At 53.4% G+C, this 27,041-nt stretch overlaps 2 protein-coding genes across 3 annotated transcripts in view; one reads left to right on the top strand and one right to left on the bottom strand.

Annotated features, from left to right (window-relative positions):
* Nucleotides 1-20,520, top strand: part of USP42 (ubiquitin specific peptidase 42) — a 49,322-nt gene extending 28,802 nt beyond the window's left edge. For both annotated transcript variants that reach the window (XM_043559646.1, XM_043559645.1), the window contains exons 4-18: nt 675-785; nt 2,399-2,501; nt 3,643-3,710; nt 4,652-4,722; nt 5,566-5,648; nt 6,685-6,796; nt 7,577-7,717; nt 7,891-7,991; nt 9,334-9,487; nt 11,147-11,860; nt 12,000-12,094; nt 13,631-15,109; nt 16,148-16,449; nt 18,395-18,438; nt 19,511-20,520. In XM_043559646.1, the coding sequence (XP_043415581.1) occupies nt 675-785; nt 2,399-2,501; nt 3,643-3,710; nt 4,652-4,722; nt 5,566-5,648; nt 6,685-6,796; nt 7,577-7,717; nt 7,891-7,991; nt 9,334-9,487; nt 11,147-11,860; nt 12,000-12,094; nt 13,631-15,109; nt 16,148-16,449; nt 18,395-18,402 (3,542 nt within the window). In that variant the 3' untranslated portion in view covers nt 18,403-18,438; nt 19,511-20,520. The remainder of the gene's footprint in view (nt 1-674; nt 786-2,398; nt 2,502-3,642; nt 3,711-4,651; nt 4,723-5,565; nt 5,649-6,684; nt 6,797-7,576; nt 7,718-7,890; nt 7,992-9,333; nt 9,488-11,146; nt 11,861-11,999; nt 12,095-13,630; nt 15,110-16,147; nt 16,450-18,394; nt 18,439-19,510) is intronic.
* Nucleotides 20,521-20,693: 173 nt separating this feature from the next.
* CYTH3 (cytohesin 3) overlaps nt 20,694-27,041 on the bottom strand; it is a 99,739-nt gene continuing 93,391 nt past the window's right edge. Inside the window, exons 10-13 of the mRNA XM_043559647.1 lie at nt 24,187-24,263; nt 24,025-24,096; nt 23,791-23,945; nt 20,694-23,489 (exon numbers count right to left, since the gene is read on the bottom strand). Coding sequence (XP_043415582.1) covers nt 23,417-23,489; nt 23,791-23,945; nt 24,025-24,096; nt 24,187-24,263 — 377 coding nt within the window. The 3' untranslated portion in view covers nt 20,694-23,416. The remainder of the gene's footprint in view (nt 23,490-23,790; nt 23,946-24,024; nt 24,097-24,186; nt 24,264-27,041) is intronic.

The following is a 27,041-nucleotide window of genomic DNA, read 5'->3' as shown; positions in this document are numbered from 1 at the left end:
CAGGTACTGAGCAGGATTTAGTTTAAGGTGAGTTTCTCAATCTCAGCACTACTGATGTTTGGAACCAGATAATGCTTTGTTGTGGGGGGTGGCCTGGGCTTTTTGTAGGATGGTTAGCAGCATTTGTGGCCTCTACTCATGGGATACCAGTACAACCAGTTAGTCATGAGCTAAGAATGGTTTTCACGTTTTTTAGAAGTTGTAAAAAGGAAGAAATGTGTAACAGAGACCCCTGTACATGTCCAACAAGACCAGAATATTTACAGAAAGGCTTTGAACTTCTTGTATGGACACTTTTTTTTTAACTGTTTGAGACAAATGGTAGTATAAGAGAAAACCTATTTTTCCCAGTATAAAGAGAAGTTAAGGGCACAAGCTTTGAAAATGAAGAAAATATTTGAGTTCAGCATGTGTCATCCATTTAATTTGACATTGGGCAAAGTTTTAACTCTCTGAGTCTCAGTTTTTCTCTTATGAAATTGAGCCAGTATATATTGATCACTTAGGCTTGTTGGAGAATTAGGTGAGAATGAATGAAGCTAGCTCAAGGTGTGACACACAGTAGCCATTGTCATTAATTCATTTCAGGAGTGTGCCCCTTATTTAAAGTAGTCCGTGGTGTCTGTATAGCCATATTTTGCTAATTTGGAGGATTATCATCTGTTATCTTTCAGGTCACGCAGAAGGATTTTGTATGATGTGTACCATGCAAGCACATATCACCCAGGCACTCAGTAATCCTGGGGATGTTATTAAGCCGATGTTTGTCATTAATGAGATGCGGCGTAAGTATCATCGCTAGTAATTTATTTCAGTATTTATTAGGTAATTGGTCTTAATGGCCCAACTGGTAAAAGATGAGCCCCTGGTGTATTGCAGAAAACAAACGTCTTATCATACGTGGCTATATCTTTAATTCATAACAAATTTTCAGTAAAATGTTTAGTATAGAAACACATTTTGAAACCCTAAAAGATGACAGTGTAATAAAGTATTCAGTTCAGTATAAGCAAATTTAAATTTTTAAAACTCACTTTTTTAATAAAATCATTGGTAAGTTTTACAGTGATTTTTTTTCCCCCTAGTTATTTGGATTTCTATGCTGAGTTATACTATAATATTGTCCCATAGGTTTCTTTAAATATTTTTGGATTCGTTTCAATTCAGTGAATATTAACCTATAGCGTCAGGAATTATCAAACTTGAGTTAACTCTGCTCTTAAAGCAACATTTAAACTCATAACTGAGCAAATTTGTAGATAAATTTTGCTTTTTCTATTTAATTTTTAAATGACTTTAAAATTTTCTTTTGCATTATAATGATCCTGATAGGGTGCTTGAAATTTTTTAACACACTTTCTGTGTGTTTTTGCAGTAAACTTTTACATCATTTTAATTAACTGAGTTAGGAGAAAAAAATGCATGCAAATAAAAAGGAAACCCTAACTGTTAATCTGGAATCTAGCTGCGTAATTACAGGGGTGGATAATTATACAGTGACAATCTATAATCCTTTTGCCTAAAAAGCTGCTCAAGATTAAGAGGTGTTCTATTGGCCCTTGGCTTTATTAACAGGCCAGAGGAGACAGTGCAAACATTTTTTAAACAGTGTCAGATCCCGGCAGAATTTTAGCCAGGGGTAATTTTGTTTGTTTAATTTTGTGTATATAAAGAACGATTAATATTTTTAAACCTAGACTTTAAGAAAAGGTCATTGCTGTTTGCACCCATATTCACGAGCTCACATAACCCCCTGACATGTGGTTGGATCATGAGATTGCCATTTTTGTAGGCAGAACTGGCGGAACACTGGCAGTTTCCTGTGACTCCAGCGAATTTGTATTTCTATATATTCATCTATAGAACTTGCTCTGTTGATGCTTTATTGTGACATTGTTTATACTCTTGCGTTTCATTATGTCATTCTGTGTTGCAGCTGCTCAGTTAGAAATAGGGCTGCAGGGCTGCCGTGGAACTGAGATGCGGGGTGTTCTGTGGGTTATTGGAACAGAAGCGTAGACATTTATGTTTGCCGTGAATTCTCTTAGGGAGCCCTAGCACCAAATTTAGTAGGATTGTGGGCACTAACGTCACATTGTGAACAAATTTTTGAGACCATACAGCCAAAGTTGAATTTAGTCAGCTATAATTTTATTAACTTGCTGATGACCTAGAGTCTCTGGGCTCTCAGGAGCTCTAGCCCACATGCACTCGTAATGGTCTTCAGGGGCATGGTTCTAGCCATTCTCAGGCAGTTTGTGTTAGTCAACTCATAAAGTAATTACAGGCGTTTTCTAACCGACAGATGGTCACGGGATGGAACGTCTGGGGGGATGGGGGCACAGCCAAGGTGGATTGTATGTGATGATAAAGCTCTGTCTTCACTTAAACTTCACAGGTATAGCTAGGCACTTCCGCTTTGGAAACCAAGAAGATGCCCATGAATTCCTTCAGTACACTGTTGATGCTATGCAAAAAGCATGCTTGAATGGCAGCAATAAGTGAGTACAGCAAAGCATCGCTCACGTCTTCCCTCGACATCGCCGGCTTACCGAGTTCAGTCTCGCCTTTTATGATGAATGCGCAGAGCTCTGTGTTTGCTTCACTTTTGACCTTGCGCTGCCTCTTCCTCACATGATTGCCATTATTTTTAAGTGGTTAGGGGCACTTGGGTGGCTCAGTCAGTGAAGCGTCCGACTCTTGATTTTCAGCTCAGGTCATGCTCTCACGGTTCGTGAGTTCAAGCCCGACGTCGGGCTCTGTGCTGACAGTGCTAAGCCTGCTTGGGATTCTCTCTCTTCCACTCTCCTCCCCCCCCTGCCCCTCCTCCCACGCATGTGCACACATGCTCTCAAAGTAGATAAAATAAACTTGAAAAAAAAAATAAAGTACCGTGTAAAAAAATAAAATGGTGAAAATATTTTAAAGGTATGCTTACCGTAACAATTTGGATTTAATAACCGGTGTCAGGGATTGGATATTGGTTTTGCCGTTACTTAATTTCTGAGCACCAGCATCCCTTTGCAGATCTAAAACTAACCACTTCTCCTTTCTAGTTGTGCCCAGCATTTTTTCTGCTCATCTCCAGCCTATGAAATTTGTGTGTGTTCCCTGCATCTTAGTCTGGTCAGTTACCAATTTCTGCAGTTTCTTCCTTAAAATCTAAATGCAGACTCAAGAGGAAGATTGCAAATACAGCTAGATACCAAATCCCAACCCACTTGCTGTTGCCTGAGCACACCTGGTAGATCTCCTGTTCTGCTGGCCCTGCCTCGGCTGGGCTCCGCTTGCCTGGATGACTGACCCCAGAGCAGAGGAGAACGCTCCGTGTCCCCTGCCTTCACCAGCGGGGCCACACGCCCAGCGGCACAGTCTTGCCGCTTGCTTCCAGCACAGGTGCCTGCCTCAGTGTCAGGTCCCTTCTCAGAACTGTCCTACCTCTTTCGGGTTGCCTCCCCAAACCCTCCCTGCGTTCTGGTCCAGACAAGACTATTCTCTGGCGGCCTCGCATTCTGGTGTCTTTTTATTTTGTGGCTTCTTATTTGAAGTCTCGTTCTTATATAGAAGTCCATGCTTTTAAAGCTTTGTCATAGCATCTGTAATTTTTGTTGAACTCTTGTCTCCTATCACTTTGTTTTTCAGATTAGACAGACACACCCAGGCTACCACACTCGTTTGTCAGATATTTGGAGGATACCTAAGATCTAGAGGTAAAGTCTTGTTTAAAAGTTGGTAAAGTGGGGGCGCCTGGGTGGCTCAATTGGTTAAGCGTCTGACTTCGGCTCAAGTCATGGTCTCATGGGGTCTTGAGTTCGAGCCCCGTGTCGGGCTCTGTGCTGACAGCTCAGAGCCCGGAGCCTGTTTCAGATCCCTTGTCTCCCTCTCTCTCTACCCCTCCCCTGCTCACACTCTGTCTCTGTCTCAAAAATAAATAAACATTAAAAAAAAAAAAGTTGGTAAAGTGATGCATGCATGTGGTTAAAAAAGTGCAGGCGGACAGGGTTAGCAATGGAAAGTGTGCCTCCCAATCCAGCCCAGACTCCCAAACCCCTTCCTCAGAGGCAACCCATGTCTCAGTTTGTGGTCCATCCTTCCAGCACTCTCCTGTGCGTGAGCACACTGGGAGTATGTTAGATAGACCTCTCTCATTTTTCTCTTAACATTGGAAATCTTGGTCCATTTCAGTACATGTGGGTAACAGTCTTTCACAGCCGAAGTAGAATTCCACTTGAGCCCCCTTGTGACAACGGATATGGAGGTTGTTTCAAACTTTTTGTTCTTGTTCTTCCTGTCAGTGAATATCCCTGTGCGATGCCTTTATGTTCATGTGAAAGTGTATAAGTAGGATGAATTCTTAGGATTAGAATTGCTGCATGAAAGGGTATGTGTTCTACATCGTGGTACTGCCATGTCGTCCTTCTAGGAGGTTCTACCCGTTCCCTTTCCAACCAGCAGTGTGTGTGGGCTGCATTCTCGACACTGACTCACACTGTGTGTGGTATTACAGTTGTTTGCCCCATCTGAAAAAAAAACAACAACGTACTTTGATTTTTTATTTTGAAGTGGTATTTTTGTGTTCTGTCGTTTCAGTAGTTGGTCATGCCATAATGATGACGCTTTGCTTATTCTTTGCATTTTATTTTTGTTTCAGTTAAGTGTTTAAATTGCAAAGGTGTCTCCGATACGTTCGATCCGTATCTCGATATAACGTTGGAGATAAAGGTAAGTTTGCTAATTGTGGCGGTGAGATTAGGAGAAGGCAGTCAGACTTGATGTAACTTTGTCTGTAGTTCATTTATAACTCAGACTACACGTGCTAGGAAATACAAATTGAAAATCTTACTACTCTGAGACTTGATTCAGAGGAGATTATGTCAGATTTGGAGTAGGTATCTTACAGACGTAGAACACTTAATCTTTTTCTCGCCTTTGACTTTTCACTTGGCATCATGACAAAACCAGAATCTGATGCCTGGTTTAGCCCAATTTAGATGATGGTAATTTTTTAGAAACTCTTTGGCTCCTCGCATTGTCTCAGCTCCTATTTTTTGTTAAGCTTTTTATTTTTCTGATTACAAATGTGCTGCGTGCTTAACGATAGAAGCGAGAAACATTGCGGACTCGTAGGCGGTCCCGTCCCTCAGAATGAGCCCTTCACGGTGTGATAGAAACTGGTTGCAAGCATGTTACTCATGCTTCCAGGCCGGCGTGACATCTCAGTTGGGCGCGTGACCGCCTCACTGCGTGTGCGCGGGGACGGCCGTGCCGTGAGCGGCCGCCTGGATCCTGGCCGGTGCGTGTTTGGTGCGTCCGGTTCCATGCTAACTTAAACGACGCCGCAGCGAGCAACTCCTCACGGATGGTTCGCTTTAATCTGCTTGTTTCTTAGCCAGCGGAGATCGCTGGTTGTGTACGTGTATGAAAGTGAACGTCGTGATGACAGGAAATGTTCTTTTTCCCAACACACCCCCATCTGCTTTCATACCTTTGAGCCCTCTTTTTCCTTTTTGCTGTCAAGTGTCAGTGAGAGGTGCTGTGGCGCTGACGCTTCTCCTCTCTCCCCAGGCTGCTCAGAGTGTGAACAAGGCGCTGGAGCAGTTCGTGAAGCCCGAGCAGCTCGACGGGGAAAACTCGTACAAGTGCAGCAAGTACGTGGTCTGCGCGGCGGGGCCGGACTCTCGTTAGCTTTTCTGTCGCCCGGAAGGCGCCGGGCCCCTCTTCCTCGAGGGCCACAACGCCTGGTGTCTCAGTGCTCACTCTCTCGAGAGGGTTGCCCTTGGGAGACACAGCGGGCGCCGCCTTCCTGGGCAGGTTTGCCCGGAGCGGGAAGCACACAGCAGCCGCCGCGTGGGAAGGCACGGCCTGGGCCACCGTCCGTGGCGGGCGGGGGAGGCGGTGATGGAGTGGGAGTCCCCCTCACCCGGGGTAGTTAAGGCTCTTTCTGGTTCTTACCCAGGATTTGGGGTAGTATCTGCTAGAAACCTCTAGTTTTGATGACTCATTAATATGTTTGCCCGTGAAGTCAAGAGAGCCTGTATTTTAAGAAAGTCCTATTTCATAGGTTTTAATAGATTTTCACTTTAGCGTCAGGTGGTGTAGGTAACCATTATGAGGTACTCGTTTTGCGAGGAAAGAAGTTGCCTACTACCGTAGGCATTTCTCCTTCGTTTAAACTTCATGGACACTCTAATCTTCACCTTTATTCCTTTTGTCTGTGGATAGGGCTTTGTCTGCAAAGAATTGTATCAGCCTGAAAATTTCAGTTTGTTGTGAACCGAGAGAAGTTTGTATTAACCTAATTTTAAAATTACCCGTTTCTATGTGGCTTCTCGGAAATTGTTCTAGCTTCCTTTTTTCTTTCATGCTAATTGAGCAATCTCCCCTGTATTGTAAGTTTTAGTATTTTCACTGTTGGTTGAGAAGGCTGCTGTTTCTTAGCTAGTATCTTTCTCTTGGGTTTGGTGGGAAATGTTTGAAAGACATAACCAGGGAAAGACTAAAATACCAAAAATGTGTGTGTGTGTGTACACACACACATATATATACACACACACACATATATACACGTGTGTATATGTGTGTGTGCACATGTGTATATACACGTGTGTATATGTGTGTGTGTATATATATGTATATATATGTATATACATGTCTTCCTGATCCTTTGTTTCTGTTCATTTCAAGGTGTAAAAAGATGGTTCCAGCTTCCAAGAGGTTTACTATACACAGATCCTCTAATGTTCTTACACTTTCTCTGAAACGGTTTGCAAATTTTACTGGTGGAAAAATTGCTAAGGTATGTAGATAATATTATTAATAACTTCTTATGTTGAGTCTTTCAAGACTGAAGTGTCAGTGACTATTAAGGGTTATAAATGACCTAACTGAACAGTTCTGTGACGGGGTCTTCTAAGTTCTTCTAGTATTCGGTCGTGGGCGAAAAACCGTCAAAGCGTTGTGCTAGTGATGGTCCATGTGTTTATGAGCGTATGTACTTTCTGTCTGTTTTAGCTGGCTAGACTCTGTGATGATAAAACTGGCGCCTGTGCTGTGCGTTGGGGCTTTAGCGTCAGTGAAGGTGGGGACAGACAGGGAGAGCTGGTGTCATTTGAAATCCAAAGAGGGCGTCCCTGCTGGATCTCGCACTCTTTTCGCCAAAGTGTGTTTTCCTGTTTGTTCGTGGTTTTTGATGGTAGTGCGCTGAATTTGCCTGTTTTCTTTCTACTTTCCGAAGAGTGAAAGTATCAGAAATGAGTAGCACGCGAGAGACACCACAGTCTCCTCCTGAAATAGTAGGAGTAAGTGAGACTAAAGTCCGGAGGTAGCGTTCCGCTGCTCTCTCTCTCGGACGGGTTCAGACGATTCACTTAAGATGAGATCCTTGTGTGTTTAGAGGAAGTCAAGAATACGGTGGGAGCACGTTGAATAGGTGCGGGCGCAGGCGGGCTCCGGGCCAGTCATGTCTTCTGACACGCAGCCCAGCGTGTTAGGTCTCCGCGGGTCTCCATGTGCTTGTGCAGAGTGATCTGTGCCCTCGGAAACGATGTTCCTTTTTCCCCTCTCCGTTTCTGTTTAGGATGTGAAATACCCTGAGTACCTTGACATCCGACCGTACATGTCTCAACCAAACGGGGAACCGATTATTTATGTCCTGTATGCAGTACTGGTCCACACCGGCTTTAACTGCCATGCTGGCCACTACTTCTGCTACATCAAAGTAAGCTGTGCAGATTTTGCTAATAACTTTCTCGAGGCAGCACTGGCATTCTGAGGGGGCAAGGTGGGACTTTCCCAGTTAGAATGTGAAAGCCCATTCTTCTTACATTTCTCTTGCTTGGTGTTTCCTCTGTCATGCTGTCTAATCTCTCTTTTATTGGCTCTCTTTTGCAGGCTAGCAATGGCCTCTGGTATCAGATGAACGACTCCATCGTATCCACCAGTGATATTAGATCGGTACTCAGTCAACAAGCTTACGTACTCTTTTATATCAGGTATCCTCAGGAAAACACATTTTTGCATTTTCTGTTACGCCATTTCTCTTCATCTCATCAGCATATTTAAATTCAGAATTTGGTTGTTTTTAAAACAGCAGCTCAGAGGCGCCAACAGAGTAAGGAAGGTCGCGTTTTGAGTACGGATTAGGAGTTTGATTTAGCTTCCAGCTCCTTGGCAGGTGGACGGTGAAACACACGGAGGAAGGGACGCGATGGCGGAGGGGGGGCTGCTGCTGCTGGCGGCGAACGGCTCGGGCCTGGGCATGGAGGCCTCCGGAAGGGGGACTCTGAGGACCTGGGCGTGGGCGCCTCTCTACCACCGAGCACAGGCAGCCGGTGACCCTCCTGGGCCGGGCTTGGGCGGGCGCCACTCACTCTTCTCCTGCGGCTGCTGCGTACTCTGACTCACTAATTCCATGTCTGGTAATGCACGGCCTTGGAAAACGACTGACGTTTGCTCTGTGGCGTTCATTCATAGTAGCCGAAAGCTGGGAACATCCTAAAATCTCGGACGTCAGCAGGATGAGCTCATAAATTATAGTGTATCCATGCGTCGGACTGCTATGCAGCTGTCAAAAATGATTTTTATGATGCCTTTTTAAAAATTTTTAACGTTTGTTTATTTTTGAGAGAGCACGAGCAGGGGAGGAGCAGAGAGAGAGGGAGACACAGAAACCCAAGCAGGCCCCAGGCTCTGAGCTGTCAAGCTCAGAGCCCGATGTGGGGATCAAACTCAGGAGCCACGAGATGATGACCTGAGCCGAAGCCGGAGGCTTAACCTGGGCCACCCAGATGCCCCAGTGCCTTTTTTTTTTTTTTTTTAAATGATACAAGAAAGCTCAATATATACGGAGAAAAAAGCAATTTGAAATTTTTCAAACTGGTATTGAAAACATCATTATAGGCTAAAGCTTGGAGAATATTCCAGTAAATCTGAGTAGTAGATGTCTCTGATGGGTGAGGCGAGGCACAGTACTTTTTTTTTTTTCCTAACTTCTGGATGCAGATTTTCTGTAATGGCATGTATTTGTAATTAGGAAAAATGTAAACAGAAAAGAAAAATATCCTTCAGGTAGCGTCATCTTCAGAATACACAATTTAAAATACCATTTGATGGGAGCTCGAGTCCCACGTTGGGTGTGGAGATTGCTTAAAACTGAAATTAAAAGAACAAAACCTTTGCACACTTACCTTTGTTGTGAGCACCTGCCGCCCACCTTGACCCAGAGGGGACCCTGTGCAAAGCTCTGCATTGCAGCTACCTGTGAGGGGCTAGAGATGAGCCTTTTCTGGGAAGATGCGCTGCGAAACCCTAAGCGCTGTCACCGTCTGTCCCCAGGTCCCACGATGTGAAAAATGGAGGTGAACTCACGCATTCCACTCACAGCCCCGGCCAGTCCTCGCCCCGACCCGTAATCAGCCAGCGGGTTGTCAGCAACAAACAGGCCGCATCAGGGTTTATGGGACCACAGCTTCCCTCTCATGTGATAAAGGTAAGGTTGCACAGGTAGCATCATCTCTGTGTTGTGTTTGCTTTCGCGTCATTCAGAGCCTCTTGCTGACGTTGCAGCAGCTGCCGTGTCCTGGTACGACTGGATTTCTTGTCCGAAAAGATTCTTCCAGCCGTGTTTTATAAAATACTTCAAACACACAGATTTCAGTGTGTGGAAGTAATGATGAGGAAAAAAGTCCGGGTATAAGTAGGTTTAAACGCTAGAGCTTTTAGCTCTCACTTTGGACTTGCGTTCACTTCGGGGACTAAATCTTTGGCGGGTGAGTGCCAGGCTCCAGGAGAGTGACCCTTTCACAAAAAGAATACTTTCCGTATGTCCATCTAGCCCCTCAGTAGTGTGGCTCTGTCCGCCATCCAGCTGGGTCGGGCACACTCCCCAGTGGCCTCTTGGAGAATCCGTGATCTGCTTGGGTGACAAGCCGCCCGAGTCTACAGGAGGGAAGGCCTGACTTGTGCTCACCTTCTGTGGTGACTGCGGACAGCCGGCCCGCGGGTGGAACCGCCCCCGCCACCCAGACTGCGGCTTTACCGGCCTTTCAGTTCGAGTGTAGTTTGTTTTGAATCGACAGACTGTCGAGCTGTACGCTGTGTTTTATGGACGTCGGACGGGGTTTGGGATGGAGCCAGAGCCACAAATCAGATGGCTCTGGGAGCTGGGGAAGATCACGGGCTCCCGCACTGGGCTCTGCTTAACAGTGACATCAGGACACTGGCCAGCTGGAGAGCACGTGCCCCGTGTAGCAGGTGGCTAATACTGATGGTTCGAGGTGTTTGGTTTTCCTTCCCGTGAAGCCTTCCAGTGTTTCTTTAAGAAAACTTCGCGAACGGGGCGCCTGGGTGGCGCAGTCGGTTAAGCGTCCGACTTCAGCCAGGTCACGATCTCGCGGCCCGTGAGTTCGAGCCCCGCGTCGGGCTCTGGGCTGATGGCTCAGAGCCTGGAGCCTGTTTCCGATTCTGTGTCTCCCTCTCTCTCTGCCCCTCCCCCATTCATGCTCTGTCTCTCTCTGTCCCAAAAATAAATAAACGTTGAAAAAAAAAATTTAAAAAAAAAAAAAAAAGAAAACTTCGCGAAGGCCGAACAGAACTGCTCTGTGAACGAGGTCTCACCCGTGACTGCCAGTTTGCCCCTCGAGGTTAGAGCAGCGCGGGTGGGGTCTGGAGGAAAACACCTGTGAGTAGGATTCAGAGGTGACAGGGCAGGCGGGGGGCATGGTGCCTGAAGCAGCTCTGGCGTGTCTGCCCGTGTGACCCGTCTCCCCGGCTCCCTTGGCCAGTGGTAACTCTCCACGGGCTGGCACTCTGTCTGTACAGCATTGGGCTCGCGAGAAACACAACCGAGATGAACGTACGCGTCTCCGTGCTTCAGGGGGCCTGTTCGTTTCTGTCAGATTGGAGCAGAAAGGATCCGGTCTGGGGTTGCTCTCTGACAGCAATAGTGGTCCCAGTGTGTTGATTAACCCACGGAAAGTTCATGGTGGTCGGGAGTGGACAAGAGGAGGGGGTGTTTCTCGGTGTGGGGAACTTGGTATTCCAAAAAAGAAAAAGATGAGCAAGATGGGAAGGGCCCCCCCACCAGAGTGGGTGCTATGTCTGTGACCATCCCTGAGGCTCTCAGCAGCTGAGGTCTTCTTTCTTCCAGAACCCACCTCACTTAAATGGGACCGGACCATTGAAAGAAGCACCGAGCAGCTCCATGTCAAGTCCTAGTGGAAATTCCAGTGTCAGCCGGGCCGGGTCTGTTAATGCTTCGACTTCTGTTCAGAACTGGTCCGTTAACAGGCCCTCTGTGATTCCAGAACATCCCAAGAAACAAAAAATCACGATCAGTATTCACAACAAGTTACCTGTTCGCCAAGGCCAGTCTCAGCCCAGCCTTCACGGCCCTTCTCTGGACACCCCGAGCAAGCCGGTTCCCTCCTCCACCGTCACCAGTTCTGCAATGCAGTCTACCTCGAGCGCATCTATGACAGCAGTTTCTAGCAAAGTCACGAAGCAGATGACCCCGAGTGAGTCCTGTTCTAAGCCTGTGATGAACGGCAAGTCCAAGCTGCGCTCCAGTGTCCTGGTGCCCTACGGTGCCGAGTCGTCCGAGGAGTCTGACGAGGAGGCAAAGGGCCTGGGCAAGGAGAACGGTCTCGGTACGATCGAGAGCTCGAACTCTTCCGTGCAGGATGCTGAAGACGACGAGGCCTCTCCGCTCGAGCTTCGAGAGCCTGTCGCTCTAAATGGTGCTGACAGTCCAGACAGCGACCTGAAAGAGAACGGTCTGCCCTGCGATGGTGCCCGCTGCCCAGTCCAGCCTGCCCTACACTCAGAAAATCCCTTTTCTAAGGCGAACGGTCTTCCCGGAAAGGTGAGCATTTTGGGGGTCAGGCAGGGGGCGGGGGGGGGGGAGCTTTGCCTCGATTCTCACGTACAGCCGCTCGCTTGGCTGGATTTCAGGAGGCGCCCGGCGGCTGCTAGAGCTGAGAGAGCTTTGTTTTTTGTTGTAGTCGATGCCTGCTCCCCTGCCCCCTCTCCCGGAAGACAACATCTTAGAGACCTTCAAACTCGGCAGCAAAGTGAAAGGCGCCACCGAAGAGACAAGGTAAGACGATCAACAGCGAGGCAGCGAGACCCCGTGGCGGGTGCGCTCTGTGAACGCTGCGTGAGCCTTCCCGTGAGCCTTGGGGAACCTGCGCGGACCTTACCGTGAACGATGTGAATGACCTGTAGAATGTGTTAAGGGCCTCTTAGGAAAGAAAAAATCTATCGGGCTGATAATTTTTCCATGAAAACGATGTCCTCGAGGTAACATTTCCTCCTGCTCAGCCTCGTGTCTCTGGCTTGGGGATGTCACAGCCCGCTTCTGAATCGGACAGCTAGCACTGACTGTCTCACTTAATCCTTCTAATGACAAACACACTGAAGCCTCGTTGAGGGTATAGGGCAGGGCTTCTTGACTCTACCAAGTTGCACATATTTTGTTTTGCACCTCGTACAATCCTGAAATTGCATTCATAGATGAGAGTGTATCTCCCCATTTAATGTTTTGTTTTTTTAATTGGTATGTGTTTTTTTTAATTTTTAATTTTATTTTCTTAATGTTTATTTTTGAGAGAGAGAGAGAGAGACGGAGCACAGCAGGGGAGGGGCAGAGAGAGAGGGAGACACAGAATCCCAAGCAGGCTTCGGGCTCTGAGCTGTCAGCACAGAGCCCGACGCGGGGCCCAGACCCACAGACCGCGAGATCAAGACAGGAGCCGAACACGAGTCGGATGCCCAGCCGACTGAGCCACCCAGGCGTCCCTCCAGTTTACCTTAAAGAGGAGACAGCCTGAACCCTCAGTGACTTTGTAATGACTCTCCTGTTGTTTCTCTCCTAGTCTAGCTTAGTTTGCCCCCAAATGTAATGTGTGTGAGGATGGCCGTAGATGGTTGTATAAACACAGCCACGCGTGTATCGTAACCCAGTGGGTGTGTACACGCGGGCTCAAGAATCTCACTGACACGCCGGAGGTAACTTGTCCTGTACTGATCTCATCTGTGTTCTCTCTCCCGGGTATCTTCCCACGAAAAAGTGGGGCCACTGTAGGGTTTTTATTGTTTGCTGCCAACTTGCATTAACCTTGACAATGCCTCGGGAGCTCTGTAGCAGTCGAGGGCAGAGTCCGTTTACCACAGGAAGGTTTTCTGAAGCCTCCCTGATGGCTCCCAGTTCATAAGTAGTTCAAGGAGCCGTTGGCTCTGTTGGGAGGCAGCAACTCTAGCTCTGAGGCTCAGGAGAGATGCAGGAGGAAAGTCCGAGCCTCCAGCCATCGTCCTGCTTTCCCGATGCCTCATAGGTACTAGGGATTAGAAGTGTATCTGAAGACAGAAGGAGCCTAGAACTGCAGAGTTACCGCAGCTGAGAAGCGGGATAGTTGGTGAGCCTGATAGGAAGATTTTTATTTTTATTTAACGAGGGAAAGGGAAAATGCCGAAATTTCCAAAATGGAGAAGCCCCATATCGAGTAGAGCCAGGTATGTTAAAGGCATAGATCATTTAGTCAATGAAGGTCTTGGAAGTTTTTGTCCCCGTGGGCTCTAGAACAATGGAGCCGATGACTGATGTGTCGATTTCTCTGTTTTGCCGGGGCTGCAGTTCACCTGGAACCGAGGAAGGTCCTGCAGAGGGTCCCGGCGCAGAGCTCGAGCCTGGCAGCCCCTCTCCCGATTCCCGGGAGAAACCGGAGACGCTCACGAGTCTTAGCAGCAAATTAAAGAAGGCCTCGCCACCCTCGGACCCCAGCATCCAATCTACCAAAGAAGAAGTCTCTGAAAACATTGCAGCAAAACCCGAGGAGTTTTCGCCCGGTGCCGACGATCTCTGCGGCAGCACCAGGAACGGCGCGGGGGACGATCCGCTCCCTAAGCCGTGCGGCCCCGGGGATTTAACAGACGACCAGAGCAGACCAGCCCAGGCTGCATCAGGGACGCGCACAGACAGCCCGCGGGCCTCGGCCGTCGTGGAGGCGGCGCAGGGTTCGAGCCCAAGTCCCCCGGCTCGTTCCGAGGGCGCCTGCGAGCACGAGCCCTTCTGCGTCAGCGGAGACAAGCGCGCGGACACGGACACGGAGGGCCCTTGGAAGGGCGCGGGCGCGGCCGGCGCCGACCTCCCCTCTCCCCAAGTAGACACGGGTACAGAGCATCGCTCGGAAGGGGGCCCCGAGCAGAGCCACGGTGAAAAACGTGAAGAAAATAAGGTGGGACAGAAAGTTCCAGATCGCTCTCCGGTTAAGGAAAAAATCAGTATCCTCAGAAGAGTTGACCGAGGACATTATCGCAACCGAAGAGATCGTTCCTCCAGCGGAGAACGCGCGAGGGAGAGCCGGAGCAAGACCGAGGACCGCTACCACCGAAAGCGGCGCTCGTACACGAGGGAGCGGCCCAGGCAGGACCGCTACAGGACGGAGCACTGCGGCGGGAGCCAGCACCACCCCTGCCACGGCGAGCGGGCCAGCCCCGGCGAGCCGCGCTCCCTGGCCAGGTACGGCCACCACCACCCTCGGAGCCGGGGCGGCTCGGAGCAGGAGTGGGGCCGGTACCACCACTCGGAGGGCGAGCACCCCTGGGCCCGGGAGAAGTACTACCCCGAGAAGCTGCGCTGGGACAAGTGCCGGTATTACCACGACAGGTACGCCCTGTACGCGGCGCGGGAGTGGAGGCCCTTCCACGAGCGCCCGTACGACAAGGCGGCCGTGGCCGGCCGGCCCTACCGGGACTGCTACAGGAGCAGGAAGGGCTGCGAGGCGGCCGCTAAGGGGAAGGGTCGGCACCGCTTCAGCCCCCGCGCCGGCCCGCCCCCCGCGCCCCTCCCCTACCCCGAGAAGCACCCCCACGAGAAGCTCGCGCCTGGAGCCGAAGACGACACCTGTGACCTCGCCGGCCGGTTTCACGACCACGAGAACGTCAAGTCGCGGAAACGGCGGTACGACAGCCTGGAAAACGGCGACGGTCGCGGAGAAAAGAGAGCCTGGAGAGGCGCACAGAAGGAGCCTTTAGAAGAGCCGAAAGCGAAGAAGCACAAAAAATCAAAGAAGAAAAAGAAATCCAAAGACAAACACCGAGACCGAGATTCCAGGTGAGGGAGAGGCCGCCGGTGCCCCGTGTCCGCTTCCTGCGCCGCGTCCCCACCTCCGCGGGCCTCGGAGTCCCCTGCCGTAGATCTCTGCGGGCTGTAGCCCCGCTTGTAAGCCGTATCTTACTTCACGGGATCGGAAAGTGCCTAAAAACCTCTTTTTCCAAAACGATGCCGGTTTTGGTCCGCGCTCGATAATCCGCGGGAGTAAGTGTGCGGTGGTCTGTACGTGAGAACTTGGGAGTCTCTGACCTCGTAACCGGTGTTCGTAATCTTACTCGGCAGACATAGTTCCCGTCTTCCTACCCGTTAACGTTTCCTTCCAACTCAGGGACCGCCAGGCGGGCAGGCAGAGGAGGCCACCGTCCCTCGGCGTTTGCCGGCCCGCCGACGGCGCGGGTCCGGGACGGGCACCTGTCGCCTCGGCCTGGTCCGTTCCTCTGGCTCCGTGTCTCAGTTTGCAGTCTAGTTGGGAAGCTTGTTTTTGTATTTTTAAAAAGCTAAACGGGTCAGAGATTGTCTGGAAAATGACTTCTCCGTGACGAGATGACTGAGCACGAGCGGCGTTGCTACGCGTCTTAACTAGAGATGTGACGCCTCTCGAGACGGAGACCCCGGGGCAGGATCACCGGGAGCCGTAGGTAGACAGCCGCCCTTACCCGAGGGGGACCTCCCTCCCTCCTCGGTGCCCGAGGCTCCGGGCAAAAGCGTTTTTTCCCCTCAGCCACTGGTTTCAGAGAAGTTAGCGAAACCCTTCCTCTGGACCTGTGGCCGACCACCTCAGCCCCGGGGCAGAGCGGAAGGCAGGGCAGGTGGGGTCCGGGTTGGTGACTTTACAGCCGGACACCCGGGACTTGAAAATCCCCTGCGGGCAGCGCAGCGCAGCGTCGGGTAGGATTCACCGGCGCGTGTGTGTGTGTGTGTGTGTGTGTGTGTGTGTGTGGCGAGGGTCTGCGGTGGCGGGTGCAAGGCCAAGGACCAGGCCCGTCTGAGGCGGTTTTGGTTTTGTGGTGGTTTGAGTTGTGGCTTATTCCTCTGCAGGCATCAGCAGGATTCCGATCTTTCGGTCGCGTGCTCTGATGCCGACCTCCACAGACACAAAAAAAAGAAGAAGAAAAAGAAGAGGCACTCAAGGAAATCCGAGGACTTTGTTAAAGACTCAGAGCCACACCTCCCCAAGGCCGCCAGCCATGAGACTGTTGACCGTTTCCGGAGAACGGACGGCGCTTTCCCCCTCACTGATGGGCTGCCTCTGGAAGGCGTTGGGCCTTTCTGTGAGAAGAGAAAACATTTAAGGATGGGAAGCAGGGATGACAGGTGTCCTCTGTCTGAGTGTGGCCAGGGTAAGAGGCGATACTTGGAATTAAGAATATAGAAACGATTTCTTGCTGACACGCGGGAAGAGACCCTCACGTGGCACGAAAGGGTGGACCCTTCGGTAGGAGCCCCGCCGCCCCGGCCCAGCCCCGGCTCCCGGGCAGAGCGCGGGCTTCGGTGGCGCGGTGTGGGGACCCGGAACCGGTCCCTTAGTGCCGATGGAGAACCTCGGTGACGTGGAGCCGGGCTCAGCAGAGCCTCTGTGACGAGGCCGCTGGAGGTTGTGGCTCTGGGGGTGTGTGTGTGGCTCCTGAAGGACCAGAACTTCTGTTTCTAAGCCATTTCTGATAGAAACGTTTTCACGGTATTTTCTTTCTTAAACCTCTAGACCTCGGAGTGCGAGCTTAAACTCAGTTCGAGGGCTCGGGTCATTAGGAACATCCGCTGTCGCTGTCGGCCGGCCTGGCCTCTCGGGGCACCTGGACTGCGGGGCGCTGGCTCCTGCTGCGCGGCTCCCCCCAGGCTGGGGCGCCGCGGGGGCTGGATTCTTACCGCCTTGCACCGCTGTCTCCGCCCTCTGTCCTCACACCGCACTTAAAGCCGCCCCCGTCCCTCCATCCGGTTTGTGCGGGTGACCCACGGGCCGGGCGAGGTGTCCCCGCTGGTCCCCGTGTGGCCTGCCAGCTAAGAAAGGCTTTCGGGTTTTAAATGGCTGGAGGCACCCGAAGGGGAAGACGGTTGTCCTCTGGCCTTTTGTACAAACGGCCCCAGACGCCTGAGGTGTGCTCTTGGGACTTTGATGCGTCGTCTTGGTGACCCAGAGGCCCTTTGGTTGTGTGTTTTGAGGGCAGACCGGTCCCTCCAGTGGCCCCCGGTCGGTGTGGTTGTTGACCAAGGAGGGACAGACGGGCCCCGAGCGTGAGGGAGGCAGTGTCCCAGCGGGAGGGACATGGGAGGCTCGGGGCAGAGAAGCGTGGCCGTGGCCGGCCAGACGGTGACGCGGGGCCGTTGTCTGCCCTGGGCTTTTTTTTTTTTTAAGGTGTTGATGATACGGAGTTTCAGATCGGTGTCCCGTGACCCTTTTGGTGATTTGGGAAAGGGGCTTGGCCTGGTGAGGGTCAAGTCCCTTCTGACCACCGCCTAGTACTTGGGAGGAAGTGGTGGGCGGCTTCCCAGCCGTTCTGCCTGTTGCCAGACCCCCCCCCCCCCCCCCCCCCCGGCTGCAGTTGCCTGGTGAGGACCACGGTCGGTGGCCGGCAGCACACATTGGTGGCTCCGGAGGGAAAACGGGTTGAGTGTAAGCCTGAGCCGTTGGCATTTGGGGGCCACACGTGTGTTCCTAGGGGCTGCGATACGCCTCTGTGTTGGTTGAGCGGTGGCCCTTTGTGTCCTGGGCGATGGCACTCGAAGGCTGGTGTGCGGCCAGCGCTTCCGGGGAGAGCAGACGGAGGAATCCGCGTGCCTGTCCCATCCTGTCCTCTTCAAGGACAGGGACCACCTGCTTGGCCTTCCATGCCAAACATCCCTGTCTTCTGGCTGAGGATGACAGACCCTGTGGCCCCCCTGCCACGTGTCCCCTGGTCCTGGTAACTTGACCTGTCAGACTCCCGTCTTCCGGCCCCACGACACGCTGCCTGGTTTCTTTGGCCTGAGATCTGCTCTCTCCTGCGGGGACAGTGCTGATGGGTGTGGGCGGAGAGGGCCCCGTCCCCACCCCCACCGGCACGGCTTTCGGTGCATCTCAGCCATCACGGAAGGTCTTGTTTCCAGTAGAAGGCTTGGCGACTGCGCGCGCCGGCTCGTCTCGTCCTCGTCCTCGTCCCCGTCCCGTGCGGGGACGGATTTCGGGCAGCGAGCACCCAGCCGCCGAGAAGGGGTTCTGATTGTAATCACTTGCGCCCACACAGCAGCAGGCACGAACCATTCTGCAAAACCGTCATTAAAATCTCTTTCCTGATCTTTGCTTTCTAGGTGATTGAAAACTTGGCCTCAAAACAAAAAACTCACTAGTTATGGTAAGCGGTTTTCTATCTGTACGTTTCATAATTGCTTGTGGAGGCGCCGCGGGGACGCAGATGAGGAGTTGGGGGCCTCGGGGACCAGGCAGTGCCGCGGGGAGCAGGTGCGGGAGGCTCCCCCAGGCCGGCGCCGCGCGGAGCCGCGCTCAGACCTCGGCCCCTCGGCCCGCCTCCTCGGGTCCGGCCCCCGTCTCGCCGGGCGGCGCCACCCGGTTCCCTCCTCCTCCCCTCGTCGTAAGAAAACGAGGGAGAGCGGAAAGCGCCAGAATCCACACAGACGGAGAAGCCCCTTTCCGCCGCCCGGCCTGCCCCGCCGGCCGAGGAGAGCAGCCCCCCGGAATCGCCATCCTACCCGCGGCCACCGGTCCCCGTGCCTCGGGAGCGAGGGCTTGGCGGACCCCACGCCGGACACGCTCGCCTGCTGGCGCCCGGCCGGGAGCGCCGAGTCCGCGCGCGCACCCAGAAATCACACTGATTTCGGAAGGACTCGGCGTTATTTGAACGAGGTCGGGGCGCCTCGTGACCGATCGGGACTCGGACCGTGACGCGGCGGCCCGGGGAGAGAGTAGTGCAGGTCGGCGGCCCGCGTCAGCCGAGGGAGGCGGGAGAGCGTGCCCTTCTCTCCGGAGAGGGGACGTCGTCCCGTGTGGCTCCCAGGCCGCAGGGGGGATTTGAAACGGATCTCACTGAAGCGTCTGCGGAGGATTAACGTGCAGTTAACCAACCTGCTTAGTCCGTGTGTCTTAAGGAAAAGGCCGAAGCCTGATTAAGGAATCAGGCTCTTCTCTAGCGAGAGGGGATTGAAGGCCGGAGAGGATTAGCGGCAGCCGGGCTCGGCTCGGGCCCAGCAGGTGGCTCCCTCCGCGCGTCCGTCCGGAACAGCCCGCTTCCTTCTCCGCCCTTCCGGAAGGCAGAGGGCCCGTGGTCGGGAAGAAGCGCTCCCCCAGGGAGCCCGGACTGTGCGGGAAGGAAGGCCCCGACTGGGGTGGTGGCGGGGGAGCCGCCCCTCCGCCCGCCGCCCGCCCCGGGAGGTACTAACGCCCGCTGCTTGCCGCCTCTTGTCTTTCAGATTCAGCGTGTTCAACAGAAGCCATCCCCAACCCAGCTTAAATTATAAATGTAGAAATAACTCTGTTCAAATCTGCGTGGTGCTTCTTTAGTAAATACTGTACAGATTTTACCATGGAGGACTTTTTTTTAGTTTTTACCTTTTCTTAATTCCCCTTATTCCAAACGGACGAACCCTTTCTACAACTGCTGACCGTTGTAAACAGCGTGTACATAAATCCCACGGACAGTGACGCCCTGGACTGGAACATCTCAATGCTGCTTAATCAGACTCAGGTGGACTGCTCGCATTCCATGGAAAAGCTCCTTCAAGCCAGACCTCCGGTGCGAGAGCAGCCGGGAAACCATGGAATTAGTAAAAGTACAAACAGACTGACAGTGTGTATATTTAATTTAAAGACTTATTTAAAGATTCACGAGCTCTCGACTAGACTTGGGAGCAGTCTGTTTTCTGTAATGTCTGATACTAGAAACTAATTCGCTTCATATTTTAGTTGTATTCAAGATTTGAAAATGTATTTTATAGACAAGTTCTGTTTTTGAACTTTGTGGAACTATTCCAATCGATTTACCAGTTATGATGAGTATTTACATTATGAATGTATAATCCAAACATTATTTGTAAAGCCTACAGTATGTTTTTATTACTTAACACTTTTTTATACAGTGTCTCTTGTCTTGACTATGATATTGGAGTCTGAGTTGTCAGCTTGGTCCCTTAAAGTTTCTAGTTACAGACAAAATCATACTGTGATTTTATTTTTAATATGGATATGCTATCAAACTGTGATACACTTATAATTCACTGGTCCTGCATCAGGAGACGGAGTGGGGAAAACTGTATTTAATACAGTTTGTATCTGAATAATCTGTATGGTTTATACAGTTTGTGTTGTTCAGAGATGTCTAAAGTTTGATCTTTGTTTTTTTAAAGATTAAAAAAAGCACTCGCCCCACTGTAAATACACAGCATGTAAAGTTTATATAGTATATAAATGGCAGCAAATTCAACATCTTGTGTCTTCTTCTTTACCGCTGTTTTCCCCGTTTGCCCAGCAGACCCTTCTCACCCGTTCCAGAACCGTCTGGAGCCCAAGCTGCCCCCTCCCCGGACCTGGAGGAGGGGCAGGGAGCAGGCCGTGGGACCCCACAATCTATTTTCAAGAACCAAGTCCCAGACGGTCTTGTCTGAACAACGCCTTTTTTTATTTTGTGAACACGGTATTTGCAATTTGACGGCCATACACCCTCCAATGATACAACAAAATATCGATGACGGGGTATTTCTTCATGCAGGTTGTGGGGGTATATACACTGAATAACAAACACTCCGGAAATCTCTATGTACATTATTTACATATTAACTATATTTACTGTAAATAGAAATGCCTAAGAAAAAATAAGAAAATGCGAAATCACAACATGTGGTTTCCGGTCTACAACAGACCTAACTTCTCAGCAAAGCACATCTCTATAGATCTATGCATTTTAACTTTTAAAAATATGCATTGCTTTATATGAAGCATTGAATGCTGCTTCATCTATAAATAGCTCCTATTTTGACTCCGTTTGGTACCACGTTAGACCGTTCCAGGATGTGCCGCGATCCCGAAGACACTTGACGCTCGCCTGGGTGAGGGTAAACGGAGGCCGGCGGGGCCGTGGCAGCCGCGGTCTTCGGCCCAGAGCACCCCCTTCTCCGCCTCCTGCCCCTGGTCTCCGGAGGGAAGCTTGTCTTTGGCCAGAGTTGGGACTAAAATGCTAGCACTGGGAGGACGTGGGGGCAGGGAGGAGAGACACGGCCACCGGCCCGCCTGACGGCGTAGCGGGGTGACCGCCGGCTTGCCCCGCGTTAATACTGCCACGCAAAACCCGGAGTTAGAGATCTCACGGAACACTGACCGCAAGTGACAGATTCTAAGCACCACGGCCTCTGCACGGTTCCCGGGAAAAGAGCCATCACGCGAGGCTCCTTCACCGGCGACCAGAGAATTCCTACAGGGGTTTCCCAAAGCTCGCTTCTCCCAACCCTACAGAGGCCAAACCCCGAAGACAGAAAGCCTGTATCCCCAGGGGCCTACCCGGGGCCGAGAGAGGGAGCGCGCCCCCGCGCCAACCACTGATCCCTCGGCGCCCTGGGCAGCCCGGGAGAGGGGCCGTCGGCGACGGTGGGGGCGGCGGGCGCGTGCTCCGGGCGCCATCGGCTTTCGTGGAAGACTGGAGGCCAGAGTTGCATATATACCAGCCAGGCATTTCAAGAGTGCGGACTCGCCTTTCTCCAAAACCAAAGTTTCGAATTTGAGGTATCAGGACGGTAACAAAGCCTAAAAGCTTGGGAAGGAAACAATCAGTTTGAGGCATGTCAGAGAGGCCCGGGCCCAGACCCCTTTGCATCCAGCGTGACTTAAAGCTACATCAAGGTCAGTGGTGCCGAGGCCAGGGGCCCACGGCCAGTCAGTGTCAGCACCAAGGCAACTCGCAGAGCAGTCACTTCTACTTAAAATCTTCACATAGGTGCCGACGGTCCGGTCCGAGGTCTGCTTTCTGGGACTTTCATTTTGCACATGACAGCTCGTGACCTCTAAAGGGCACAGACACGGGGACTTGGCCGGAATGTGGCCAAGAGGGTCCCGGCAGCATCCGTCACCGGCCCCGTCCGGAAGAGGCAGAGGCACCGCCCCAGCGCCCAGCACCCCAGCATCGCCCCCGGCCGGCTCTGAGCCCCGTCCTCCCTCGGGCAGACGTCCTGAGCACCTGTTAGATCATCGGCAGCCTGACAACCGTCTGATGGTGGATCTTCTTAAGTTCCACCACCAGCGTGCATCTGGGCTTTCACGCTATTTACAGGAGACCCTAAGTGCCACGCACCTTCATCCCACAGCGCGCCCCTTCCGTCCTCATGGCAAGAGATTAAAGTCTCTAAAAACGAGGAGTAAGATCGCTCTGGTTACTCGTCTATTCATTATGCTAAGAGATCTGGTCAAACTAGTAGGTCAGTAAAAGAAGTATCTGTTTTGCCGAAAGGTTTTAAATAGTGAAGACCGGTCCGTCAGTCTGAACCACGCACGGTTCCACTGAACCACACGCAACTGCTGGTTGGGGGGCCAAAGTCCCACAGCGGCGGTCTCACGGGGCTCAACACACCCCCCTGTGTGTGACCGCAGCCACAGGATTCACACCCAGAACCAGCACTTACATTGTAACAATTGGCCTTTTTAGAAAGTATCTGTGGGGCCACAGAGTCTGAGCTGATGACGAGTCCCCCGGGATCTGGCCCCCTGGAGCCCGGCCCCTGCCCAGAAACGTCCCTCCACCCCGAGGACCACCACGAAAGCACCCCACATAGCCGCCCACGCCCCCCACGCAGGGCGGCAGGTGCATGTACAGACGACTTCTTCAGTGCACAGTATATACTTGCGTCCACGAGTTACATTTATAGCTGCCATTCTAAAAATACTAGTGTTAGAAAGTAAGTATCCTTCGTTATAATTTCAGAGTATAAAAAGGCATATAAAAGCTATAATCCTATATATCTGAGAAAAAACTCTGAATAAAAAAGTGGTAGCGCTTCCTTTCTTGTTCAGATACAAAACAGCGGCTTCTGGAACGGCGAACGCTGCCACGGGTGAGCCAAGGGCGGCACCACTGGCACGAGGTTCCGTCGAAGGAGCCGGCAGGTGCCACCGCGGGCTGGGACCGGGAGGAGGGCATCTGGACATCGGCCGCCACGCACGGAACGCTCCTCGGGGGCTCGGGGCGGCGCTCCCACTGCGCACGCGCCGTCTCCAGAGAGGAGGCGGGAGACCGAGGCGGGGCCGGCGGCGCTGGGGGGGTCGGGGGAGGCTCCCAGTCACTTTCCGTCGTGGAGTCTTGGCTTCTGTTTTCACCGGTTCGGGCCAGGAAAGATCTATTTCTTATTGGCAATCCTCCTCTTCCTCGTGGCCAACATGTCATAGAAAGGATCCCTGCTGATGCTCGCTCTGGGGGGGAAGGGGGGGCGGGGGAGGAAACCCTCAGGTGGGAAGAAGGCACCCTCAGGTGGGAAGAAGGCACCCGCAGCCCTCCAGGCAGAGCGGGCTCGAGCCTCCGCGTCTCTGCGGGCACAGGGCGGACCCTGCCCTCGGAAGCGCGCGTGCACGCGTATACACGTGCGTGCCCTCCCACAGATGCGTGCGCGCACGTGCACGGCCGCCCACACACGCACGCCCGGGCGTACGGACGTGCGCGCTCGCGCACCGCGAGGACGCGGAGCCTTCGGGCTCGAGCGGGGCCTGCGCGCACCTGATGGACTTCATCCACTCCTCCTTCTCCTCGGGGCTCGGGGCGGAGATCCGGTACACCACGTGGTTGCCCTCCACCACGCGGCCGTCCGCCTCCGTTTTGCAGGCCTTGATGACCTGGCCTTTGTGGCTCGGGTTGTAAAGCTCGAAACAGTTCTGGCGAGACAGACAGAGGGCCGTCAGCGCGCGAGGGGGGCCGCCGCCGGGCCGAGGCGCCAAGGGCAGGGCCGCTTACCGGTTTACGCGGGTCTTCCACCTCCCTGATGCTGAGGTTTTCCAGGGGGATGATTCCCCTGGGCTCCTTGTCCTACGAGAGAAGAGCGCACAGCCAGCCTCGCTCGGGGCGGCGGCGCGGGGGCCGGGGGCACGGAGGGCGGGCGGCCCGCCCGGTACTCACCGTCGTGTACTCGAAGTAGTAGAGGCAGTTGTCGGTCAGGATGAACCAGCGCCGCTTCCAGGTCTTCACCCGCCCTCCTAAAAGCGGAAGGAGCTCGTGAGCCAGGGCCCGGGGCGGGCACACGACCCGAGGCCTACAAATACCCATTTTCACAAATGCCATCGGGAGCCGGGCCTGGCCTTTAGTTTCCTTCCTGGTGAACCTGTTCGACACTCCGCCCAACGCTCGGCCACGTCCTGGCCAAGCCGTGCGGCCGGGGGCCCTGCAGGCCCCTCTCGGCCGGCTGGCGACAGGAGGGCGCGGCGTGCTGCCGGGGGCCCCGCATGCACCCCCACCGTGGCCCCCTGGGCCGCCTAGGTAACTCAAGTGCATTCCAAACCTGCTTTCAGGAAAAGTTAGTCATGATGAATGGGCTTAATTTCCCCACATGGAAATGACAAGATGAAGTCAGTGCGGCTCCCCGGGGCCTGTCCAGGACGTAATCCCATTACCTCAGGGCTCTGGGTGGCCCTGGGATCCATCAACATCAATTACTCCTCGGTCCAGGGAATTATTAGATTGAATTAATCTCTTAACAAGATACGGGACGCATGTGAAGAGCGTGCGCGCGCGCACACACACACACACACACACACACACACACATCTATCTGCACCTACTCTCCTTTCACTATGGAAAAGGAAGTCCTTTTTTACCCTTAAATATTTGGCATGAACTGGCTTCAATTTCTAGCCCTTACTTTTGACATGAAGCTAAAAAAACAAAACCTGAGAGAAGACGACGCACGTGGTAACAGACTCAAGCAATCCAGGGGCACAAGAAGTGACCCTCCCTGCCCGGTCACTCCCCAAGGTGACAGCCAAGGTCTAGCTCACCACCTCTATCTGGGTGAGTGCCAAGAGGGCTGAGGGACACAGGCATGGAGACAGGACAAGGGGATCACGAGGTGGGGGGCGCGGGGCGTGGAAGGACAGGAAAGGGCACTTGCCAGCTCCCAGGTCCTCCTGGGGCTGAGGCAAGAGCGCGTCCTGGCCCTGGTGTGGGCAGAAACCCCGGCAGGCAAGACACCACCCGCTGTGCGGGGAGAGTCAGGGCCACTGGCCAGGCCCTCGGGAGACCCCTCTGGGGTCCCTCACCCCCTGCCTCACCAGTCAGACACCCGACCTCCTCCCGACGGCCTCAGGCAGGCTGGCTGCATGGGGCACGCCGGGCACAGTGGAGGAAGCCGCAGCCGAGCGGGGAAGGAAGGGCCAGCTGCTGCTCCCCCCAAACCCCCGGCAGACACCCCCCCCCCCGGCTCCACGCCCTCCCCTTGGGTCCCTGTCAGGAGGATCTGACCGTGTGCCGCACCCAGGCCCTTCCTTCAGGTCACACCGTGCTGGCCTGAGCCCCGACGCTCTCGCCAGCACCTGCCGTCCACTGAGCCTCAACGAGCACATTAGTGGGAGAATCCTCCCAGGGGCTCCCCGTGCTGTCCATCTGTCCAGTGCCCCTCTTCCCTGCGCTCCCGCCACTGGGTCACTAGGTGGCGGCCTATGTGTTCTGCTCACCCTGAGGCCCTATCGGCGACCCCGTGACCCACCCCCCCTCCCCAGGAGAAGTGGCTTTGCCAGGAAGGCTTCGCAGCATTTTGCCCCTGGGCTCCTACCCTGCTGCTCCTGGGGTTCAGTGGCACGTCTTGGGGAGCCCGATCCCTAGTCCAGTTCTCCTGGCCAAGGGGCCTCCCAGCCCCATCCCAGGTACCCGTGCAGCACAGAGAGCAGGCTGGCGTCACACCCCTGGGCTCAGAGATTGGCTGCAGGGAACAGACAGGCTCTGCTTCTGTGTTTCTGGCTGAGCTTCGGGAGACAGGGACACATACCACACCACGCACGCCTGCAGAAAGGAGCTTGGCTTCCCCACCCCGTGAACCTCCTCCTAGTTCCATGGCCGTTCCCAGGCACACGCACACGCACACCCTGCAACACACACTCCACGTGACAGTTCAGCTCTGATCCGAGTTCCTGTGTTTTCAACACAACCGATTCGTTCTTAAAACTCGGTGACTATGAGGCACTTCGCTGATCCGTAAGCAACACTACAATGTTCCTATGCTCCCACAAAACATCCAGGCCTTTCAAAAGTGCCACCTGCCCTAAGACTAAGCTTATGACGGGAAACAATGAAGTAAGGTCAGGCGGTGACCTCCGTCCCGATTTGCGTGGGTGCACGGAGCACACATTTCCTACGCCCATGCTGTAGGCCTGTGGCCAAGCGCCTCCGGGTCCGGGCCTAGGTCTGCCCTGTGCTGGGTGGGGGCCCAGAGCCGAGCGCAGCAAGGGCACCCTGGCCAAACCAACTCATCTTCAGCATCGGCTTCCAGATTGACTGCTTTCTTGGCCCTCAGAGCCCAACACCAGCCACTGTCCCTGGTGGCCAGGCCAGCGTCAGAACTGCTGGGAGGCAGCCCACGGGCGGGGCTGTGCGTAGGCCCCAGCAGCTCCGGGGACACCAGTCCCCTGCGAAGTCCACTCTCTGGCTGCAGCTCTGCCAACAGAGGGGCCAGCGGGCTTGCTGTGCGTCTGGGGAGGGGGCTCCCGGGCAGTCTCTCGGCTGGCCGGCGGGTGACCAATCGCCACTAGCTTAGTGACTGCGGGACCACCCCCTCTCACGCATGCGCACACGGCGGTGGAGCGCGGAAGGAGCCCGCTGCCCGGGGCTCCTCGGCACCCACTCACCACCCAGCTGGCTCTGTCCCCTAAGGGTGCTCTGGACGCGGGTTCTGTGGCCCGATTAGATGAGTAGCCAGGACACAGGCTGGGGTGCAAGCCCTGGTGTGCCTTTATGCCCGTCGTTTTGTTCTGTCTTTAGAAGCA

This window comes from Prionailurus bengalensis, chromosome E3, assembly GCF_016509475.1.
Source record: "Prionailurus bengalensis isolate Pbe53 chromosome E3, Fcat_Pben_1.1_paternal_pri, whole genome shotgun sequence".
In the NCBI taxonomy this organism is placed as follows: domain Eukaryota; kingdom Metazoa; phylum Chordata; class Mammalia; order Carnivora; family Felidae; genus Prionailurus; species Prionailurus bengalensis.
This window is presented reverse-complemented; position numbering and strand designations above follow the sequence as displayed.